The sequence below is a fragment of the Oryx dammah genome, unplaced genomic scaffold (assembly GCF_014754425.2).
Source record: "Oryx dammah isolate SB20612 unplaced genomic scaffold, SCBI_Odam_1.1 HiC_scaffold_5, whole genome shotgun sequence".
Classification (NCBI taxonomy): Eukaryota; Metazoa; Chordata; class Mammalia; order Artiodactyla; family Bovidae; genus Oryx; species Oryx dammah.
In genome coordinates, this window is record NW_024070189.1 from 48,259,684 (window position 1) to 48,282,444 (window position 22,761).

The 22,761-nt window shown below is 48.1% G+C and overlaps 1 protein-coding gene and 1 long non-coding RNA gene across 3 annotated transcripts in view; one reads left to right on the forward strand and one right to left on the reverse strand.

Annotated features, from left to right (window-relative positions):
• Nucleotides 1-18,740, reverse strand: part of LOC120863420 — a 30,935-nt gene extending 12,195 nt beyond the window's left edge. The window contains exons 1-2 of the long non-coding RNA XR_005720986.1: nt 18,630-18,740; nt 14,407-14,465 (exon numbers count right to left, since the gene is read on the reverse strand). This is a non-coding gene — a long non-coding RNA (uncharacterized LOC120863420). The remainder of the gene's footprint in view (nt 1-14,406; nt 14,466-18,629) is intronic.
• RPS14 (ribosomal protein S14) lies at nt 18,514-22,523 on the forward strand. Of its 2 annotated transcripts, none has more exons than XM_040239614.1 (5): nt 18,514-18,825; nt 19,632-19,782; nt 20,267-20,428; nt 21,405-21,481; nt 22,401-22,523. In XM_040239614.1, the coding sequence occupies exons 2-5, from the start codon at nt 19,634-19,636 to the stop codon at nt 22,466-22,468; spliced, it is 456 nt and encodes a 151-aa protein (XP_040095548.1). In that variant the 5' UTR covers nt 18,514-18,825; nt 19,632-19,633; the 3' UTR covers nt 22,469-22,523. The 2 variants fall into 2 exon arrangements, with proteins under 2 accessions (XP_040095548.1, XP_040095549.1); XM_040239615.1 differs by having other exon boundaries at nt 18,524-18,825; nt 22,180-22,516.
• The last annotated feature ends 238 nt before the right edge of the window (nt 22,524-22,761 follow it).

Genomic DNA, 22,761 nt, shown 5'->3' on the forward strand with positions numbered 1-22,761 from the left:
CCCACCTCTTGCCACCTCATCCTCCTTTCACATACTCACAAGGTCCACAGTCTTCACCTCAGGCTTTTGCAAAGGCTGTTCTCCCTGCCCTGAACACTTCTCAACAGTTCTCTCATGAGGTCCTTCTTATTGTTCAGCTCTCAGCTGGAACGCCACCTCCTCGGGGGGATGCCTCCCTCATCCCCCAGCCTCACGGGGCCCCCACCCTTAGCTCTGCATCATAGCTGCTGTTTACCCCTTGGAAGAAAAGTTATGATCAACCTAGACAGCATATTCAAAAGCAGAGACATTACTTTGCCGACTAACGTCCGTCTAGTCAAGGCTATGGTTTTTCCAGTAGTCAAGTATGGATGTGAGAGTTGGACTGTGAAGAAGGCTGAGCGCTGAAGAATTGATGCTTTGAACTGTGGTGTTGGAGAAGACTCTTGAGAGTCCCTTGGACTGCAAGGAGATCCAATCAGTCCATTCTGAAGGAGATCGGCCCTGAGATTTCTTTGGAAGGAATGATGCTGAGGCTGAAACTCCAGTACTTTGGCCACCTCATGCGAAGAGCTGACTCATTGGAAAAGACTCTGATGCTGGGAGGGACTGGGGGCAGGAGGAGAAGGGGATGACAGAGCATGAGATGGCTGGATGGCATCACGGACTTGATGGCCGTGAGTCTGAGTGAACTCCGGGAGTTGGTGATGGACAGGGAGGCCTGGCGTGCTGCGATTCATGGGGTCGTGAAAAGCCGGACACGACTGAGCGACTGAACCGAACTGAGCTGAGCAGGCATCTATCTGTGCCCTCAAGTGTAACCTGTCAGCTTACTGTTACTACCTAGCCTCCCCGGGAGATCCCCGGGCCAGGGCCGTGTCTGTCCTGTCCAACACTGAGTCCTAAGGGCCCAGTCCAGTGCTTGGGCCATGGCAGATGTTCAATAGCTATTTGGAAAACAGTGAGTGAATAAATGAATGGACACAGACACCCTTCCACCCCCTCTGCCTGCTACGTTGCCTCTCACTCTGCCTCTGCGCCCCAGAGAAGCACAGGGGTGCTCCCTGAACGTCCTGGTGCTCTGGATATCCCAACACAGAGAGCGGAGAGACCGAGGAGGGGCAGACGGATCCTGAGGCCTTGAGATGGGGATAGACAGAAGAGGCAAGCCCCGGAGGGAGGAAGGAGAGGGCAAGAGGAGGAAAAGTGGAAAGAGAAAGGAAATGGAGCCAGGGGAAGGAGAGATGAGGCACACAAAGAGGGGCGAACGAGTTGGTTGGGCTTGGGGATAACCCCGTTTCTCCTCTTTATTTGTGAAACTAATAATTACTATTAATACCTGGCCCCTCCCTGGCCCTTTCATCCAGGCTGGTGGGGAAATTTCAAAGATGAAAGTCCGGGGAGAGGGGGGTGGTGCTCTCAGAGGCAGGTCCCAGGGCTTCACAAGCACTAATTAAACTTGGCAGCCCCTTCCAGGTGGGAGCACTCCCTGGGCCTGGCCCGCCTCCCCTCCTTTGCGGGAGGCTAACTGCAGCAGAGGGGTGGGGCGGTCAGCAGAGACAGCCGTTGGGGAGGTGCCAGAAAGAGGAACCTCACACCAGGTGGCACCGAAACCCAGGAGCCCGGCCCCCAACTGAAATTACAGCCCCATGCCAGAGGCCGCCCTCCCCACTAGCTCCGGACCAGGGTCTGTGTCCCCAGGGCCATCTGCCAGATGGTGGTGGGGGAAGCACTCCTGTGAAGGAAGGTCTCAGCATACAAAGAGGCAGAGTCAGTAAGTCCGGCTCCTCCACGTGACCCCAGGGCCACCTGAGTCCTGGTCTTTCACATCCTCAGGGGCCATTTCCTTGCACCGTCCTCACAGAGGCCGCCCCTCTCCACCAGTCATCAACACCTCCAGCAGGCTCCCCGTCACACCTGCAGCCATGGGGCCCTCCTCACAGTCTCCCATTATTGAGCTGCCTGGCCTTTGGGCTGAGTGAGCTCATCCAGTCCCTTGACATTAAGTTCAATCTAGGGACTTCCCTGGTGCTCCAGTGTGTAAGACTCCACGCTCCCAAAGCAGGGGATCCAGGTTCAATTCCTGGTCAGGGAACTAGATCCCACATGCTGCAACGAAGAATGTGCGTGCTGCAACAAAGAGAGAAGATCCCAAGCACTACAACGAAGTCTTGGTGCAGCCAAATAAATAATAAATTTCAAAAAGTAATAAGTGATAAGTACAACCTACAGACTCCTGACTGATTCACTGGAAAAGACCCTGATGCCGGGAAAGATTGAAGGCAGGAGGAGGAGAAGGGGGTGACAGGATGAGATGGTTGAATGGCATCACTAATTCAAGGGACATGACTTTGAGCAAACTCCTGGAGATACTGAAGGATGTGGAAGTCTGGTGTGCTGCAGTCCATGCGATCACAAAGAGTTGGACGCTATTTAGCGACTGAACAATGAACAACAGAGGCTTTGGAGATTATTTCCACGGACTCAACCTTTCCAAGGAGCCCCAACTCCTGTCCCATCTTTCTACTAGGATTTCACAGGGGTGACTTCAAAAATAACAGAACCTGACCGTGTTTCCCATCTTCCACCCAGCTCACGCCCTCCCCAGGCTCTCCCACCTTGGGAAATGGCCCCACTGTCCACCCGTTGCTCATGCTTCAAACCCGGAATCATCCTCACCCTTACATGCAATCCATCTGAAAATCCTGCTGATTCTACTTCCAAAGTACCTCACAAACCTAGACACTGTCCTCTACCTTCGCAGCTGCCAACATGCTCTGAGCCATCATCGTCTCTCACCTGTGTGGTCATCTTCACAAAGCCAGAGTGGACTCTGAAATGCAAATCACACTGTGCGAGCCCTGCTTAAAGCCCCTCCCCCTTCTTACGGTGTGTAGATGGTAATACACACCCCTCACCAGGGTCGTCAGACACCCTCTCCCCCGACCCCCCAACTCCGCCCCAGGGATGACCTCCCCTCCCTCCCCTCTCCTCCCCGCCCCTCAACCCCCCGCAGTCCCTCAACACTTTCCCGCCTTGGCAGCTTTTGCACGAGCTATAGCCTCTGCTTCAACGCTGTTTCTCCTGCCCGCCTCATGGTTGCACCTTCTCACCGAGTCCTGTCGCTGCCATTCTAAGACTGAGGCTCCCTCACCAACCCCCTAACCTTCTTGGGTCTGCTTGTCAGCTGGCTAACTCTGGCTGTCTCCCTGACAGCCTTCAGGGACTTCCCTGGTGGCTCAGATCAGATGGTAAAATGTCTGTCTACAATGAAGGAGACCAGGGTTCAATCCCAGGTTTGGGAAGATCCCCTGGAGAAGGAAATGGCAATCCATTCCAGTACTACTGCCTGGAAAATCCCATGGACAGAGGAGCCTGGTAGGGTACAGTCTATGAGCATGTCTGTTACCAGTTGTTTTATTGTTCACCAATGCCTAGCACGGTGCCTGGCACATAGTAGTAGGTGCTCAACAAACATGCTAAATGGATAAATGCCCAGGATTCATATCCCAGTACCACCAACCCACTGGGCTCTGTTCTTCCATTCAGAGTGACTCAGAGCAAGTCCTTCACGAGTGGGTCCTGCCACGTGGCTGGGATCTGTCCTAGGACGCCTGGTGGCAATCACTATTTACTCCACTTTGAACCAGCTAAGTGACTTTGGGCACGGCGCCAACCTTCTCCTGTCTCAGCGTTCCACTTTGGAAAACTAATAGTCTGAGCTCCTAGGGTGTGACGAGGACCTAAGGGAGAATGTACACCAAAGCCGAATCACAGCCATGTCCCAAGCAGATGTCCTGACAAAAGTGAAGATTCACACACACGCTGACTTACGTTTACACTCCCCAAGTAACCTCGGGCTCCGAAATTACAAAGCTTACCGCCGCCCCCTCCTCACTCCAGTGTACCAGCCCCAGCCAAAGCCTGTCTGTCCCCACAGAGGCCTGGTGATCGGGCGCCATCTAGTGGACAACTAGGAGAAAGACAGCATTCCAGCCTTCTGCAGTCCTCAGGGTGGGCGGGGCAGCTCCCTGGGACCCCACCCTGACCATCCTCAGTTCAGTTCAGTTCAGTTGCTCAGTCGTGTCCGACTGTTTGTAACCCCATGAATTGCAGCACGCCAGGCCTCCCGGTCCATCACCAACTCCCGGAGTTCACTCAAACTCATGTCCATCGACTCGGTGATGCCATCCAGCCATCTCATCCTCTGTCATCCCCTTCTCCTCCTGCCCCCAATCCCTCCCAGCATCAGAGTCTTTTCCAATGAGTCAGCTCTTCGCATGAGGTGGCCAAAGTACTGGAGTTTCAGCCTTAGCATCATTCCTTCCAAAGAACACCCAGGACTGATCTCCTTTAGAATGGACTGGTTGGATCTCCTTGCAGTCCAAGGGACTCTCAAGAGTCTCCTCCAACACCACAGTTCAAAAGCATCAATTCTTCGGCGCTCAGCTTTCTTCACAGTCCAACCCTCACATCCATACATGACCACTGGAAAAACCATAGCCTTGACTATATGGACGTTAGTCGGCAAAGTAATGTCTCTGCTTTCAAATATGCTATCTAGGTTGGTCATAACTTTCCTTCAAGGAGTAAGCGTCTTTTAATTTCATGGCTGCAGTCAACATCTGCAGTGATTTTGGAGCCCCTCCAAAATAAAGTCTGACACTGTTTCCACTGTTTCCCCATCTATTTCCCATGAAGTGATGGGACCGGATGCCATGATCTTCGTTTTCTGAATGTTGAGCTTTAAGTCAACTTTTTCATTCTCCTCTTTCATTTTCATCAAGAGGCTTTTTAGTTCCTCTTCACTTTCTGCCATAAGGGTGGTGTCATCTGCACATCTGAGGTTATTGATATTTCTCCCGGCAATCTTGATTCCAGCCTGTGCTTCTTCCAGCCCAGCGTTTCTCATGATATACTCTGCATATAAGTTAAATAAGCAGGGTGACAATATACAGCCTTGACGTACTCCTTTTCCTATTTGAAACCAGTCTGTTGTTCCATGTCCAGTTCTAACTGTTGCTTTCTGACCTGCATACAGATTTCTCAAGAGGCAGATCAGATGGTCTGGTATTCCCATCTCTTTCAGAATTTTCCACAGTTTATTGTGATCCACACAGTCAAAGGCTTTGGCATAGTCAATAAAACAGAAGTAGATGTTTTTCTGGAACTCTCTTGCTTTTTCCATGATCCAGCGGATGTTGGCAATTTGATCTCTGGTTCCTCTGCCTTTTCTAAAACCAGCTTGAACATCAGGAAGTTCACAGTTCACGTATTGCTGAAGCCTGGCTTGGAGAATTTTGAACATTACTTTACTAGCGTGTGCGATGAGTTCAATTGTGCAGTAGCCTGAGCATTCTTTGGCATTGCCTTTCTTTGGGACCATCCTCACCCAGCAGAAATGGCTAGGCCTAGGAGTGGAGGATCTGCCCATTGCCCATCAAGGCCCTCAGCCTCTCCCCAGCAGCACAGAGCCCTAACCCTGAAACCCTGAGGGCCTGCCTCCCCACACTTCAAGCTTCCCACAGGCTGTTACCTCAGCCTGGGAGCTCTCCCCACCCTCTTCTGTCTTAGCTAACCCTTGCTCCTACTCTGCACCCCTACTCTAGGCACCTGCCTGGAGGCCCGTGACCCAGCCGGAGCTGCCCCCGGGGACCTCACAGGCCCCCTCACCACCTGTTGCTAAGCCTGACCCACACACTGTTGTTTCTTGCCCGTATTCACCCTTTGTCGTTACTGTTTAGTTGCTCAGTCGTGTCCGACTCTGCGACCCCGTGGACTGCAGCACGCCAGGCCCCCCTGTCCATCACCAACTCCCGGAGTTCACTCAAACTCATATCCATCAAGTCAGTGATGCCATCCAGCCATCTCATCCTCTGTTGCCCCCTTCTCCTCCTGCCCTCAATTTTTCCCAGCATCATGGTCTTTTCAAGTGAGTTAGTTCTTCATATCAGGTGGCCACAGTATTGGAGTTTCAGCTTCAGCATCAGTTCTGCCAATGAATATTCAGGATTGATTTCCTTTAGGATGAACTGGTTTGATCTCCTTGCTGTCTAAAGGACTCTCAAGAGTCTTCTCCAACACCACAGTTCAAAAGCATCAGTTCTTCGGTGCTCAACCTTCTTTATGGTCCAGCTCTCACATCCATATTCCTCTTTAGACAGACTTTTTTTTTTTTTAGCATTTTGTTTTGTACAATTTCTTTTCTGTGCTGCGGGAATCTTAATTCTCTGACTAGGGATCGAACCTGTGCCCCCTGCAGTGGAATCACGAAGTCGTAACCAATGAACCACCTGGGAAGTCCTAGACAAAAGACAATGATAGCAGACCCTGTAACTCTCCCCTCTGTATGCTAAGTACTGAGAGAGTTCAGGCCCATAAGCTCAGACTGTGGGTGAGTTCTGTAAAAATCCAAAGCAGGTGGGTCACAACTGATGGAAGATGGAAACTGAGGGTTTCCAGGAAGGATTCAGGATGCTGCTTCAGGCTGGGCCCCATCTTGGAGCCCCAGCTCCCACTGAGCTGCAGTTACTCTCTGATGTCTGGCAGTGTTTCTCTGGTGAGCTAACACTCCCTCTCTGGGCCACAGCTTCCTCTCTCCACTATCCCCCTTACTCCCTCCAGCAGAACTTCCTTGCAAAGAATGAAGCCCACGGGCAAATTAAAATATGCTCTGTTGCTAAGGAAGGGAAGCATGGGGGCCTTCCAGGTTGTGCTTCAGGGTGCAGGAATGGGTTTGGATTTCTCAAGGTTAATTCCCAGTTCCTCTTTCATCCACTCAACAAATACGTTAAAAAAAAAAAAAAAAAAAAGCCTGGATCTGAGATTAAAAGTATTGGGGCTCTGGAGTCAGACTGTCTGGGCTCCAATCCCTGCACCACTGTTGATGGCTGTTGGCTGCTAACTCATTTCCTTAGCTGTAAAATGAGGGGATAAACATTGCTGCTTCACAGAGTTATTGAGGGGATTCAATGAGAATATACATGCAAGTCACCGGGGTCTGACTGTAGAGCGTTTTTGATGGAAGGGCTTGGTGCCACCATTATTCATGGAACAACTGCAGTGCTGGGTCGCTGATCTCACACTGCCTCTCTCCTGCACCTGGCACCCAGGGCCTCCCTTGGCCCAGCACTTTAGTCCCTATGGGCCCTAGGCAGCCCCTCCGCACCCCCATCCCCGCCCCCAGAGAGGAACCTTTCTCTGAAAGCGCTGGTCTTGCCCTAGGATGCCTGGTCTCCTCTGAGGACGCCGCATTCCCCTGCAGGCCTCCCAGTGGCTTTCTCTTCCACAGCCCGGGGACAGGAGAGAAAAGGGAAGAGGGGAGGGAGAAACCACAGGCTGTTCTCCCTGCTCTTCATTGTCCCTTTCAAGCCTTCTCTGTCCCTCCTCCCTAAAGGATGCCCGTTTTGAATCCTGTCTCCGCACTGCAGCACCCCGGCCTCCACTTTGGCGCAGATGTCTTCCACCCTCTGGGCCACAGCCTCCCGTCTCTGAGGGCTTGCGCCTGGCCACGGTATCACTCTCAACCAGTTTGTTCCTGTTGTAGTTCCTGGTTATTACGATATTCAGAGAAACTGCTCCCATCACCCCGGCCTCCAGTCCCTCGACCTGTCCCTGAGGATCTTGTCCCCTCCACCCCAATGCCAACCACTCACTGCCAACGTCTGAAACTCCGCCCCAAACCGTTATCTCAATCTCATGCCCCCCACACCCCCATCCTTGACCTTCATCGCAAAGCACCAGCTGGTGCCTGGCCTTCAGCCCTCCCTCGCCCTGGTGGGCCCTCAGACCTATCGTCCCCTCCATCGTTCTGCTGTCCCTCACCCCGAGGCGCTCTCCTCTCCAGTCACCCCAGTTTTAGCACCTGCTCAGTGGCAATCACGTTCTGATACATTCTGATACACGTTCTGATACATTCACCTTCCAATCCCCTGTTCCTCTCTCAAGTTGTCTTCTCTTGACAAAACTGCAACCCCAGTGAAATCCAACCCTCTGCTGACCCTATGCCTACATCCATGCAGCTGAACATGGCTGAGAAAACGTCGAGTGGACCCTTAGCATGGCCCGGAATCACCCTCTCTTCCCTCTAGCTCTTGGTGAAGTTTCAAACCTTCTCTCACCTCCAAACTTCAATATTCGCCCACCCCCAGCCTCACAGCTGTTCTCACCCCACTTCCCTGACTAGAACGTTCTCAAGCTCCACTCCCACGCGCTCACCCTCCAGCCCCGCCCTTCTCCCCATTTGCACAGATCGGCTATCCACGCTCCTCTCTAAAGCTGCTACCTCCATCTGTGCACTAGAGTTGGTCACCTCTTCCTACTCAGGGACACAGCTCCATCAGCTTTTTCCACTCTCTACTAGACCATTCCCACTGGCATCCAAATATCTGTTACTGATATTTTCCTGTTTTATTAAAGTAGGAAGAAGAAAAAGAACCTCTTGATCCTGCTTGTTCATCCTGCCCTTCGGCCACCTTCGCAGTAAAGCTTAAGCACCGTCTGCACCTCTGTCTCTTTCTTCCTTCAGTCGACCCCATTCAAGCTTTGGCACTCCCCTCCCGTGCCCCTGCCACACACACCCTGACCTCTCGCCAAGGTCCCCAGTGGCCTCTGAGCTGCTACACCAGTGGCCACTCTCGGTCCACGTCTCCCTCGACCTCTCTTCACGTGGACACAGCCCCCACTCCCTCCTCCTGTCCTCCCTTCCCGCTCCCGGCTTCCTGGGCATCCCCTGGCTGGGTTTTCCTCCCATCTCACTGCTCCCTGCTGCTTCTTCCTTCATCCCCACGCTTTGAAGCTCAGTTCCTGGATCTCTTCTCTATCTACACTCAGCTCCTGAGTGGTCACAAGCAGTCTCATAATTTCAAATTTCATCAGGATGCAGAAGACTCCCAAATGTACACCTCCAGCCGAAAGCCCTGCCTCAATTCCAGACTCATCTACCCCCAAAACTTTCTTGACATCTCCACTTAAGATATGTAACAAACATCTCAAACTCACGCCTAAGACTGAACACCTAATCTTCCTCCCAGAACTTACTCCCCCCTCAGCCTCCCCAGGACTTCCCAGGTGGCACAGTGGTAAAGAATCCACCTGCCAATGCAGGAGACGCAAGAGATGTGGATTTCATCCCTGGGTCAGGAGGATCCGCTAGAGAAGGAAACAGCAACCTGCTCCAGTATTCTTGCCTGGAAAATCCCATGGACGGAGGAGTCTGGCAGGTTACACTCTACGGGGTCACAGAGAGTCGGACACAACTGAGCCATGGAGCTTGTGTGCATGCAGCCTCCCTACCCCAGCCGATGGCGATTGTCCTTCCAGTTCCTCCAGCCTTAAATGCTGGAGGCAGCTTTGCCAGCCCTTTCTCTCACAGCCCGGGTTTCATCTACCAGGGAATCCTGTTGGATCTCCTTTCAAAATATAACCAAATTTTGAGCACTTCCTTCTACCTCAACTAATGCTACCTTGGTCTCACCGACCAATCATCTTTCACCTCTTCACCGCGACCCCTGCTCCCACAGTAGCCCCTCACACCACCCCCACTGGGAGACTAGCCTCCACAGAATATCCGTGCTGATCCTATTAAACCTGAGTCACACTCCGTCACTTCTCTGCCCAAAACGCTCCAATGCTTTTACTCAGAGCAAAAGCCAAAATCCTTACAATGACCTAAAGGCCTATACAATCTGCCCTGGCCACACATTCTCTTTTTTCTAAAAAAATTTTTTTTTGGCTGTGCTGGGTCTTCGTAGCTGTGCATGGGCTTTCTCCAGTTGTGGTGAGTGGGGGGTCACTCTTCTTTGAGGTGTGGGGGCTGCTCACTGAGTGACTTCTCTTGTTGCAAGAGCATGGGTTCCAGGCGCGACAGCTTCCGTGGTTGCAGCGTGTGGACTTACTAGTTGTGGCGCATGGGCTCTGTCACCCCATGGCATGTGGAATCCTCCCGGACCAGGGGACCAATGTCCCCTGCATCGGCAGGCGGATTCTTACCTGCTGGACCACCTGGGATGTCCCTCCACTATTTCTTTTCTCATCATTGCATTGTTACATCTCCACGTCCCCAACTCACTCACTCCAAGTCCAGCCACGCTGGCCTTGCCCGTCCTTCAGTATGTCACTGATGCTTCTACTTCTGGGCCTTTGTACACACTGTTCCCTCTACCAGTAATGGTCTTCCCTTAGTTTACTGATGATAAAGGGAAGGCTTGCCCCCTGTCCTCCTTCATGCCTCTGCTCAAATCTCTCAATGAGGCTACTCTGCCCTCTCATTTTTAAAAAAATATTTTTAAAATTAATTTATTTATTCAGCTGTGCCAGGTCTTAGTCACAGCATGTGGGATCTAGTTCCCTGACCAGGGATTGAACCCAGGCCCCCTGCGTTGGGAGCGTGGAGTATTTAGCCACTGGACCACCTGGGAAGTCAGTGCCTCTCTATTTAATTCTGCAAATGCCCCATCCCCTTTCCTACCTGTCCTGCCCCCTTTCCTCAGACACCTCACTACGACTTCTTTTTTCATAGTGCTGGTTATCTTCTAACACAACAGAAAATTACCTTAAATAGTATGTCTGCCTTTCCTGTCAGAAGGTGAACTCCAAGATAGAATGGATCATTATCTAGAGCAGGACCAGATACATACTAGGTGATCAATAAGCATTCATTGAATGCATGAATCATCAGGGGAGGTGCTGGCAGACATAGCCCCTGTGCTCACAGTATTGATGGCACGTGGGGTGGCCTGGGATGGGGAAAACAGACACAGCAGAAGGGAGGTGAGAGCCCGCAGACGGTGGCTCCGGCCATTCCTCCAGCCTGACCTCCCGTCCCTCTGCCCTCACACACAACAGCCCAGATGTTTTTAATTCCTTCAACTCTCCAAATGCCTTCCCACCCCGGGACCTTTTCATACACTGGGGTCCATGCTCAGGCCATTCTTCCTGCCTTCATTGAGGTAATTCCTGCACTGCTCTCAAGTCTTACCCTGGAGCCATTGTTGCTTTGTCTCAGAGCCTGGCACTAAGCCCCCTATAAAAATATAAGTCTCAGTATACATTTCTTTTTAAAAAAATACTGTTACTATCCCACTCCACAAATGACAAAGCTGAAGCCCAGAGAGGTTCCAGTTTTTGCCCAAGGACCCACAACCAATAACTCTCTGTTGAAATAATAAACATATTGTTTAGAAAATGACAGTGGAGGGCTTCCCTCGTGGCTCAGAGGTTAAAGCGTCTGCCTGCAATGCGGGAGACCTGGGTTCGATCCCTGGGTTGGGAAGATCCCCTGGAGAAGGAAATGGCAACCCACTCCAGTATTCTTTCCTGGAGAATCCCATGGACTGAGGAGCCTCGTGGGCTATACAGTCCACAGGGTTGCAAAGAGTTGGACACGACTGAGCGACTTCAAAAAAAAAAAAGAAAGAAAAAATGACAGTGGACTCTGAAAGCAGTGACTTTGAAGACTTCTAGCACTTTCCTATGGAAAGATTTGTCCCAAGGTGACTGTGGGCTGCCTCCAGCCACAAGATGAAGCTGTGCTCCCTCCATCAAGCCTTCCCTCACTGAGGTTTAGAGATCTGTGTGTTCAGTACAACTCTTTTATTCGTCTATTTGGTGGCATCGTGTCTTAGTTGCAGCATGCAGGATCTTGCGTCGCAGGGCACAAGCTTTCTAGTTGTGGCACAAAAGCTCAGTAGCTGTGCTGTACAGGTTTAGTTGATCCCCGGCATATGGGATCTTAGTTGCCTGACCAGTGATCGAACCCATGTCCCCTGCACTGTAAGGCAAATTCTTAGCCACTGGACCACCAGGGACATCCTTAAGACAACTCTATCCAAACCAGAAACTTACTCCATAATGCTCCAGTCTCTGCTAACATAACTTCTCCAGTGGGGAACTCAATACCACAGAACAAAATATATTCTTTATATTCTTTCCAGGAATATAAACAGACAAATCACAAAAGAGATGCAAATGTGCAAAACAATCCATAAAGACGTGTCTGACTTTATTAATTACAGAAGAAATACAATACAGTAAGGAGGTAGATTTAGAGTCTCAGTTTAAGAGAAGTGAAATTTGATAACTTTCTGGAGGGCAATTTAACTACAAATATTAAAACTTAAAGTACATATTGCCTTTGACTGCTGGCAATTTACCCCAACGAAAGAATATCACAACTGTGTTTGTGACACTTCTGTTTATATTTAAAAATTCTGGAAATAAATGTCCTACAATGCAGAACTGGTTAGATAAATAGTGAGACAGCTACAGAGAGGAATACCACATAGTAGTAAAACAAAAATAATGCGATACAGGGATTCCTGAAAGTGAAAGTCGCTCAGTCGTATCCGACTCTTTGCGGCCTCATTAACTATACAGTCCATGGAATTCTCCAGGCCAGAATACTGGAGTGGATAGCCTTTTCCTTCTCCAGGAGATCTTCCCAAGGTCTCTCTCATTGCAGGTGGATTCTATACCAGCTGAGCCACGAGGGAAGCCCAAGAATACTGGAGTGGGAAACCTATCCCTTCTCCAGGGGATCTTCCTGACCCAGGAATCAAACCAGGGTCTCCTGCATTGCAGGCCGATTCTTTACCAACTGAGCTACAGAGAAGACCTACAGCGATTCCTGGTTTCTTGCAAAGAAGAGAACTGGCTTTCTGAGGACAGGAGAGGAGTAGGGTTTTTTTTAAGCAAAGGGAGAAGAGTTTAATATTCAAATTAGGTATAAAGTTGTAGCAGTGTGAACGCAGGGAAACTACAGGCCCCTGGGATGTTAACAGCAGCTAATGTCACCTCCCGAGAATGGAGGGAGTATTTCTAGACCTGAAGACAGAGAAGGGGCATCCCACAGAAGCCCAAGTCACGGGACCCAGACGGCTTGCAGACAGAGACCAGGGACATAAGTCTGCCCTCTGCATCTCCCTTCCGGTCTCTTCTGAGTTCTAACCAGAACCAGAGGGCAGGGACATAGTCTGAGGTTTTCAGGACAGCTCAGGACCCCAGGCCCTAGGAGAAAGTGGAGAGGGCAATGCCAGGGGAAGAGCTCTGGTATGTTTAATTTTTAAATTTGTGTGAATGCACTTAATATTCATAATAATAAATGAAATATTAAATACCTGTGAAAAAAATGTTGCAGATCTCTATTAGTTGTTTTGGGAGGATGTCCACAATGTTGAGTGAGAAAAAAAAGTCATCATGTGGCATACAGAACACAATTTCATTTACATAAGACTGTATATTATAGGCATAGATACAAGTAAACAAAATTATTTCTGGAATGATGCTCCAATCTGATAATAGTGGTATCTAGAGAAGAAAGAACTTAGAGATGATTTTTACTTTTTGCTATTTATTTTCTGTAGTATGAGGACTGTTTATAATGAGCATGCTTTTTTAATACCATCGGGAGAAAATGTATTTTCTTTTAAAAAAGAAGTGCCTCCATACACACTACTATATATAAAATAGATAACTAATAAGGACCTACTGTCTGGCACAGTGGAGTCTACTCAATACTCTGCAACGGGTTATATGGGAAAAGAATCTAAAAAAGAATGGATACCTGTATTTGTATAACAGATTCAGTTTGCTGTACACCTGAAGCTAACACAACATTGTAAATCAATTATACCCCAATTAAAAAATAAAAAAATGTGCCTCTTCTGTATGCTTTGGATTGGCCAAAACATTTGTTTGGATTTTTCCACAACATCTTACTGAAAAACCTGAACTAATGTTTTGGCCAACCTGTGTGCAGAGATGGGTGTTTGGAAAGAACACACACCAAGGTATTAATAGTGGTGGGTAAGACTCGTTTCTTTTTTCTTCTTTTTCTCCACTCTGAATATTTCTATTCTATGGGTTTTCTTTAATTAATTACTTTTCATAAAGGGGAAAGAGGGCATTACATTTTTAAAAAGACGTTCTTCCCTGGGTTTTCCTTCAGTGGCTGAGAGTACAACTGCCAATACAGGGGATACGGATTTGATCCCTGGTGCAGGAAGATTCCACATGCAGCAGAGTAACTCAGCTGGTATACCACAACTACTGAAGGCCGAGCACCCTAGAGCCTGTGCTCCTCAGGAAGAGAAGCCACCACAATGAAAAGCCCACACACCAAAACTACAGAGCAGCCCCTGCTCACTGCAACTAGAGAAAGCCCATGTGCAGCAACGGAAACCCAGTGCAGCCAAAAACAAATAAATAAAATTTTAAAAAGCTCTTCCTGAAATCAAGCCCAAGTTGTTCAATGGCATCAATTAGAGTACACAAAGAGCTACATGCTATGTTACATACTTGCTCATTTTGTTAAAAAATTATATATATATATTTCACTATGTAGGCTTTATATGTACATGTATGTATTGATATATTACTATACACACACCTCTGCATACACACACACACAGAGCACAACACATGACCTACTTTTTGTCCTTTCTTCATGTCTCCATCTATACATTCCAATCCTTCAAGGTCCTTCAATGCTGTTATTAGAGGGATATATGGAAGTAGTTACTAAACACAGACTTTGAAGTCAGAATTCCAGATTGCCCACAACTGTGTAATTTCAGTTAAAACTGCTTTCTTTAAATGTAAGGCTGGACACTATAAGGTCTTAGAGGAAAACATAGGCAGAACACTGACATAAATCACAGCAATACTTTTTGGATCTGTCTCCTACAATAATGAAAATAAAAACAAAAATTAAAAAATGGCACCTCCTTAAATTCAGTCTTCTGCATAGCAAAAGAAACCGTTCACAAAATGAAAAGACAGCTGACACAATGGGAGAAAACACTTGCAAATGAAGTAACCAACAAGGAATTATGTCAAAAAACACACAGCCCTATCAAAAAATGGGCAGAAGATCTAAATAGACATTTCCCCAAAGAAGCATACAGAAGGCCAAAAAGCACATAAAAAGATGCTGAACATCACTAATTATCAGAGAAATGCAAATCAAAACCATAATGATGTATCACTTCATACTGGTCAGAATGGCCATCATCAAAAAGTCTGCAAACAATAAATGCTGGAGAGGGTGTGGAGAAAAGGGAACCGTCCTACACTGTTGGTGGTAATGTAAATTGGTATAGCCACTATGGAGAACAGTATGGAGGTTCATTAAAAAACTAAAACCAGAGCTATCATATGACCCAGCAGTTCCACTCCTATGCATATATCTGGAGAAAGCTAGAATTCAAAAGGATGCATGCAGTTCAATGTTCACTGCAGCACTGTTTACAACAGCCAAGATGCGGAAGCCTCTTAAATATCCATCGACAGGGGAATGAATAAAGAAGTGGTAGGGCTTCCCTGGAGGCTCAGTGGTAAAGAATCCACCTGCCAATGCAGGAGACACTGATTGGATCCCTGACTTGGGAAGAGCCCATGTGCCGCGAAGCAACTAAGCCTATGTTCCACGACTATTTCACCTGTGCTCCAGAGCCCAGGAGCCACATCTACTGAGGCTCATGCGCCCTAGAGCCTACGCGCCACAGCAAGAGAAGCCACCAAGGTGAGAAACCCGAGCACCGAAGCTAGAGTAGCCCCCGCTCAACACAACTACAGAAAAGCCTGCACCGCCACAAAGACCCAGCACAGCCACAAATACATACGTAAAAATTATTTTAAAATGATAATCTTAAGAAAAAGTGGTAAATACACACAATAGAGTATTACTCAACCATGAAAAAGAATGAAATAATGCCACCTGCATGCATTGTGTGGATGACCTGAAAATCATCATACTAAGTGAACCGTGAAATTCCAGATGTTCAAGCTGGTTTTAGAAAAAGCAGAGGAACCAGAGATCAAATTGCCAACATCCACTGGATCATGGAAAAAGCAAGACAGTTCCAGAAAAACATCTATTTCTGCTTTATTGACTATGCCAAAACCTCTGACTGTGTGGATCACAATAAACTGTGGAAAATTTTGAAAGAGATGGGAATAACAGACCACCTCACCTGTCTCTTGAGAAACCTGTATGCAGGTCAGGAGGCAACAGTTAGAACTGGACATGGAACAACAGACTGGTTCCAAATAGGAAAAGGAGTACATCAAGGCTGTATATTGTCACCCTGCTTATTTAACTTATATGCAAAGTATATCACAAGAAAAGCTGGGCTGGAGGAAGCACAGGCTGGAATCAAGATTTCTGGGAGAAATATCAATAATTTCAGATATGCAGATGACATTACCCTTATGGAACAAAGTGAAGAAGAACTAAAGGGCCTCTTGATGAAAGTGAAAGAGGAGAGTGAAAGAGCTGGCTTAAAGCTCAACATTCAGAAAACTAAGATCATGGCATCTGGTCCCATCACTTCATGGGAAATAGATGGGGAAACAGTGGAAACAGTAGCTGACTTTAATTTTCTGGGCTCCAAAATCACTGCAGATGGTGACTACAGCCATGAGATGAAAAGACGCTTACTCCCTGGAAGGAAAGTTATGACCAACTTAGTATATTCAAAGGCAGAGACATTACTTTGCCAACAAACGTCCATCTAGTCAAGGCTATGGTTTTTCCAGTGGTCATGTATGGATATGAGAGTTGGATCATCAAGAAGGCTGAGCACCAAAAAATTGATGCTTTTGAACTGCGGTGTTGGAGAAGACTCTTGAGAGTCCCTTGGACTGCAAGGAGATCCAACCAGTCCATCCTAAAGGAGATCAGTCCTGGGTGTTCATTGGAAGGAGTGATGCTGAAGCTGAAATTTCAATACTTTGGCCACCTGATGCAAAGAGCTGACTCATTGGAAAAGGCCCTGATGCTGGGAAAGATTGAGGGCAGGAGGAGAAGAGGACGACAGAGGATGAGATGGTTGGATGGCATCACCAACTCAATAGACATGGGTTTGGGTGGACTCCGGGAGTTGGTGATGGACAGGGAGGCCTGGCGTGTTGCGGTTCATGGGGTCACAAAGAGTTGGACATGACTGAGTGACTGAACTGAACTGAACTGAAGTAAATCAAAGACAAATATCATATGATATTATTCATATGTGGAATCTAATTTTTTTAAGGTGCTATGAGTCCTTTTATTTAAAAACATTTATTTGGCTGTGTCAGGTCGTAGGAGCAGTATGCAGGCTCTTCACTGGGTCATGGGCCACACGGGCTCTCTAGTCGTGGGAAGCTCTGGAGTTGCGGCATTCGGACTTTATTTCCCTGCAGCATGTGGAATCTTAGTTCCCCCACAAGGGACGGAACTTGAATCCCCTGCATTGAAAGGCAGATTCTTAACCACTGAACCACTGGGGAAAGTTCCTAATTTTTTTAAAGAAATGATACAAATGAACTTATTTACAAAACAGCAACAGACTTACAGATATCAAAAACAAACTTATGGGGACTTCCTGGTGGCGCAGTGGATAGGAATCCACCTGCTAAAGCAGGGGATGCAGGTTCCATCCCTGATCCGGGGAGATTCCACATTCCTAGAGGCAACTAAGCCAGTGCACCACAGCTACTGAGCCCCAGTTCTAGGGCCTGTGCTCCTCAAGGAGAGCAACCACTGCAATGGGAAGCCCACACTCTGCAAGGAACTGTGGCACCCACTTTCGGAAACTAGAGAAAGCCCTCATAAAACAAGGAAGACCCAGCGCGGCCAAAAATTAAGTAAGAAATAAGTAAGATTATTTTTAAAAAAAACAAACTTATGGTCACCAAAGGGAAAACGTGGTTGGGGGTGGGGGGTGGATAGTGAGGTTTGCGATTAAGGTACACACAATAATACATAGGAGGAGGGCATGGCAACCCACTCAAGTAATCTTGAGGGGAAAATCGCATGGACAGAGAAGCCTGGTGAGCTACAGGCAGTGGGGCTGCAAAAGAGTTGGACACCACTGAACTGACAGAGCTCGCAGGCCCTACTATATATAAGTAAAAAACAAACAATGACCTACTGAATAGAAAAGGGAACTCTACTAAGTATACTGATAACCAATATGAGGAAAAGAATTTGGAAAAGAATGAATATATGTATAACTGAATGACTTTGCTGGACACCCGAAACTAACACAACACTGTAAATAAACTATACTCCCCCAAACCCCCAAATCTCTACTCCAATAAAATGTTTTTAAAAATCTCTTTCTTTAAAAGAAAAATCAAACTATCTATTTAATAGTATCTATCTGTTAATGTGGTGAGGATCAAATGAAGCAATACATATGAATATACGCTGGTATAAAATAACAAATATTGAATAATTTATTCTTATTTTGCCAAGTACTCAGTAGTTAAAAGGGCTTCCCTGGTCGCTCAGACTGTAAAGAATCTGCCTGCAATGCAGGAGACAGGGGTTCGAACCCTGCATCAGGAAGATCCCCTGGAGAAGAGAATGGCAGGCAACTCACTCCAGTATCCGTGCCTGGAGGACTGAATGGACAGAGAAACCTGGAGGGCTACAGTCAAAGGGATTGCAGAGTCAGAGACGACAGACAAATACTGTTGTCATTTACCTCCGCACCGCGAGGGGTGCTGCCTCCCTCAGGCTAAGCAGGCTCCGGGGTCCGGGTGGTGGAAGTTCGTCTAGCCGCGGTCACCGCCATCTTAGAACTCAGGCCTTCCACACCCACGGGGTTTGGCTGCTTCTTTCAGTCTTAGAAGCAGACCGCTCGTCAAGATACCCAGGCCCTTACCTCCTTAGGCGCTCCCTTCAGTAAGCCGTGTTCTCCAGGCGTTTTAATCTCCTTGGAAACGCTAAAACCGGCGTCTTCCGGGAGCTGTCCTCGCCCCGTGACCTCAGACGTGCACTTCCGGGACAAGAGCGTGACCCGTCGCCCCGCCCTCTTCCAACTTCTTTTTCCGGTGGCGGAGTCTGGGGAAGACGCGCAGGTAGGATTCCTGGACAAGGAAAATCGGCTGGCATCCTGCGGCACGGGGGCTCATCGGGGCCGAGGGCTTGGGGCTGAGGTCTTTCTGCGGGAAACAAACCTAGTGCCGGGCGAGAGGAGCACGGCGGGCTGACCCAGACTCTGTTTCGCGCCCTGTCTTGGGAGGCGGCGGTCTTGGTTTAGGAAAAGCCTGTTAAGTGTGGGTGAGTTCGGATCTAGCCTTGAAGGCGTAGGCCCGGCGCCACGACCACAACTACCTTAACCGGCAGCACACCGTGGTTGGGAACGATTGGGTAATAAGTTGGTCTAATGGAGTTCCCCCCTTTAACCGGTTTTTTCCTGGGCAGTCTCATCCCGGGCCTCTGATCTCTGGAGTTGTCGAATATAGAAAGTAGGAATAATCGTCTCGTGAATCCCGTGGGGATGTAGTGAGGATTCAAGAAGGGAATGCAGAGGAAACGGCCTTTCCTTAGGTGCTTCCTAAGTCCGAGTGACTGCTAAGTCGGGCACATTGCAATTTCTGTGCAGGTCTCAGAGCCAGAAATTGAGGGTAGGGATTGCACATCGTTGTTTGCTGAACACCTATCACGCGCCTGCTGCCCCTGAAGCCAGAGATGAGGGGCACTCTGGTCTTGACAGGGTGGGTTGGGAGTCACCTGGGAACCCTGATTTCTGCTGGCGGCCTGGAGCGGGAGAGCCAGAGCTCTTCAGTGTCCTGCTCACCTTTCTCAGGGAGGAAGTACTCCCAGAGTTGTAAACATTTGGGGTTTTGTCCTTAACGTTGGAATTTGTTTTTTTCTCCTTAAGAGATGGCACCTCGCAAGGGGAAGGAAAAGAAGGAAGAACAGGTCATCAGCCTCGGCCCTCAGGTGGCTGAAGGAGAAAATGTATTTGGTGTGTGCCACATCTTTGCATCCTTCAACGACACTTTTGTGCACGTCACCGATCTTTCTGGCAAGTGAGTTACCCCCGTGGGGAGGCACAGGACCCAGTTAGCAAGGGCTGGGATTAGAAATGACTGGGGAACTGAGTAGCACTTTAAGGGGATCTCTGGAAATATTTTCATTAAAGATGTTCAGATAAGGATATGTGCTTGGTTGATTAGTGCACAGGTACTGTAATCTAGGTGCTGGAGCTCTAAGAGAAAAGGAGGTACACTTTTTGCCTTTACAGCCTGGGGACTTCTTACGTAAAAGGAGGGGGAATTACTCCTATTACTCGAGTAATAAGATTAAAGCTAAGAGTAAAATGTTGATGCAGTGTTAATCTGGGATCTGTGAACAGGTGAGCCTAGGGCAGTCTTGTGGGATCAGGATGCTTGTTCAGATTGACCTTCATCTTCTGCCCTTCCTGGGCAGTACTGCTCTTTATCTTTAGGATGTGATATGCACTCTGAATCCTTGATGGGTAAGAAAGAGAGGATCCTGTGCTTTTGTTCCCAGGGAAACCATCTGCCGTGTAACTGGTGGGATGAAGGTGAAGGCTGACCGAGATGAGTCCTCTCCATATGCTGCCATGTTGGCTGCCCAGGATGTAGCCCAGAGATGCAAGGAGCTGGGGATCACTGCCCTCCACATCAAACTCCGGGCCACAGGAGGAAATAGGTAAGGCTCGGGGGATAATGAGGTCACTGAGCTTGGGCAAGGCGTCATAGGTACCTATGTAATTAATATGGGCATACCTCAGAGATACTGTGTGGGTTTGGTTCCAGACACCACTGCAATAAAAACGATATCTCAGTAAAAATGAGCAGTAAAAATGTTTTCTCAGTGTGTATAAAAGTTATGTTTACAGTGTACTGTAGCCTATTGTGTGTGCAGTAGCATCCTGTCTTTTTTAAAAAACTGCAGCATACCTTAATTTTAAAATACTTTATTGCTTTAAAGAAAATGTAACAGGGACTTTTTTTAAAAAGGCACGATTTGTGAAGCACAATTAAGTGAGGTGTGCCTGTATTTGGTTTCTGCATGCACCCCTGCCCCAACTTACTGTGTTAATTGAGCATACACAGCATGTGAAGTGCTATATTCTAAGTACTAGAAAAGAGTGATGGAGGAAAACAGGTATTGTTTCCATCCTCTATGGCTCTCAGGCTGGCAGAGTCAGGCTTTAAACAAAATAGAGCAGGGGAGCGTATGGTTCCTTTTTGCAGTAAATGTTGGGAAGCAGAAATGTGTCAGGGCTGGGTTGATAAGAAAGTTTAAATGAAGACCTAATGTGATATTAGGAATTGGTCCAGTGAAGGAAGGACAGAGGAGAGTATTACAGCCAGGGACAACTGGAAGGAAAAGGTCTTGGAATGGAAATGAGCTTGGCAAATCTCTGGGCATGAAAACTTTTTAATAGTAATGGTTTGAGGTTGGTTGGTTTGTTAAAGATGGCCGCTATGTTGGGAAGAGACCAAATAGGAAGTTGATCCATTGATCTTGGGAGGGTGGGAAAGGACAGATCACCAAAAAGACATAAAATCACAACTTGTGACAAAAGGGAGCACAAACTATGGCCCATGGTGCGGGGGAGGTATGCAACAAATAATGACTTGGCCAAAGGCTTTTCTTAATTTCGATATTTGTTTTCTAGGACCAAGACTCCTGGACCAGGGGCCCAGTCAGCGCTCAGAGCCCTCGCCCGCTCAGGGATGAAGATTGGGCGGATTGGTGAGTACCCCTCCTTGGCTGTTGCTTAGTTTTCTCTCAAGTGTGACCCCAAAAAGCATGCAGTCTGTGCAGTGGATATAGGCCCTGGTCTGCTAACTCTTGGCAGTTAGATTTGTTAATGGGGTGTGCAAGAGGTACCAAGTGACATAAACTCTCTACCTGAACACTCATGCCACCTTGACCTGAATGTCCTGCGTTGGAACAGCACCGTCTCAGTTCTGTACTTCTGTACTTCTGTGCCTGATGGTGGCTGGTGGAACTAATGGGAGATTAATTGTCCTTTCTAGTGTTTTCAAGGGAGTTGTGTTCAATATTTGGGGGGGCTGACTACTGCGTATTGGTAGAGCTGGCCAGTCATTGTGACAAAAATATGTGGAGGGGGCAGTGGCTCCCATGGTTGAGAATCACAGCAGTTCTCTATACTTGCATAGCGTTTATACCCTTGTGTCTGTGATCTGACCATTTATAGCTCTTAGGAAGAAGATATTAGCCCTTCCCTGCTATTTCTGTGGCAGCGTGTACTGATGCCTCGACCTGATGGTCCATCTCTCTTGAGATTTTTTTCAAAACATTTTCAATCTTCTTTTACCTAATTAAAGTGGAGCTATTCTTCAGTTTAAGAGGACTTTTCCACTAGAGTCAGTGGGCTAGGTATCAGAGACCTGGATTTGCCACCTGCCTCTGACATCCTATTCAAGTTGCCTGCTCTGTCTGAGCCTCAGTTTCCCCTTCACGGAAGTTGAGTTCAAGCTACGTGAGAAGTTTTGAGGAGGCAGCTCCACACCCATCTGCTACATACTGAGGACTTCCTTGTGAAGCAGTAGGATCCACTGCTGATCTGTTTGACCACGGGCCTCGGGCGGCCTGCATCCCTTCCCACCCAGCTCCAGACAATGATGTTTTCTCTTTCTCCCCACAGAGGATGTCACCCCTATCCCCTCCGACAGCACCCGCAGGAAGGGGGGTCGCCGTGGTCGCCGTCTGTGAACAGGACTCCTCAAATTATTGCTTTCTGTTAATAAATTGCTTTGATGTAAGCTGTTTTTGACTCCAGTCGTCTCTCCTTTATGTAGGGGCCACTGGTTGGGGGTAATTGATTCCTTCTTCCTGTCTGTATTTAACCAGGGTATGGGGCTGTCTTGAGGTCACGGATACATTGATAAACCAGCAGCCATTGATAGATAGATTGCTTCAGAGAATGTGTATAACCTGTCAAAGAGGAACACGAGATGTTGATCCAGCCCCTGCCCTGGGACAGGATGAGCCTGTGTTCCGTGAAC

Coding starts and splice junctions, on each gene's coding strand:
- RPS14 (XM_040239614.1), top strand. CDS start 19,634: ATGGCACCTCGCAAGGGGAAGGAAAAGAAGGAAGAACAGGTCATCAGC. Junction 19,783..20,266: donor GTCACCGATCTTTCTGGCAA/GTGAGTTACCCC, acceptor TTTTGTTCCCAG/GGAAACCATCTGCCGTGTAA. Junction 20,429..21,404: donor CGGGCCACAGGAGGAAATAG/GTAAGGCTCGGG, acceptor TTTGTTTTCTAG/GACCAAGACTCCTGGACCAG.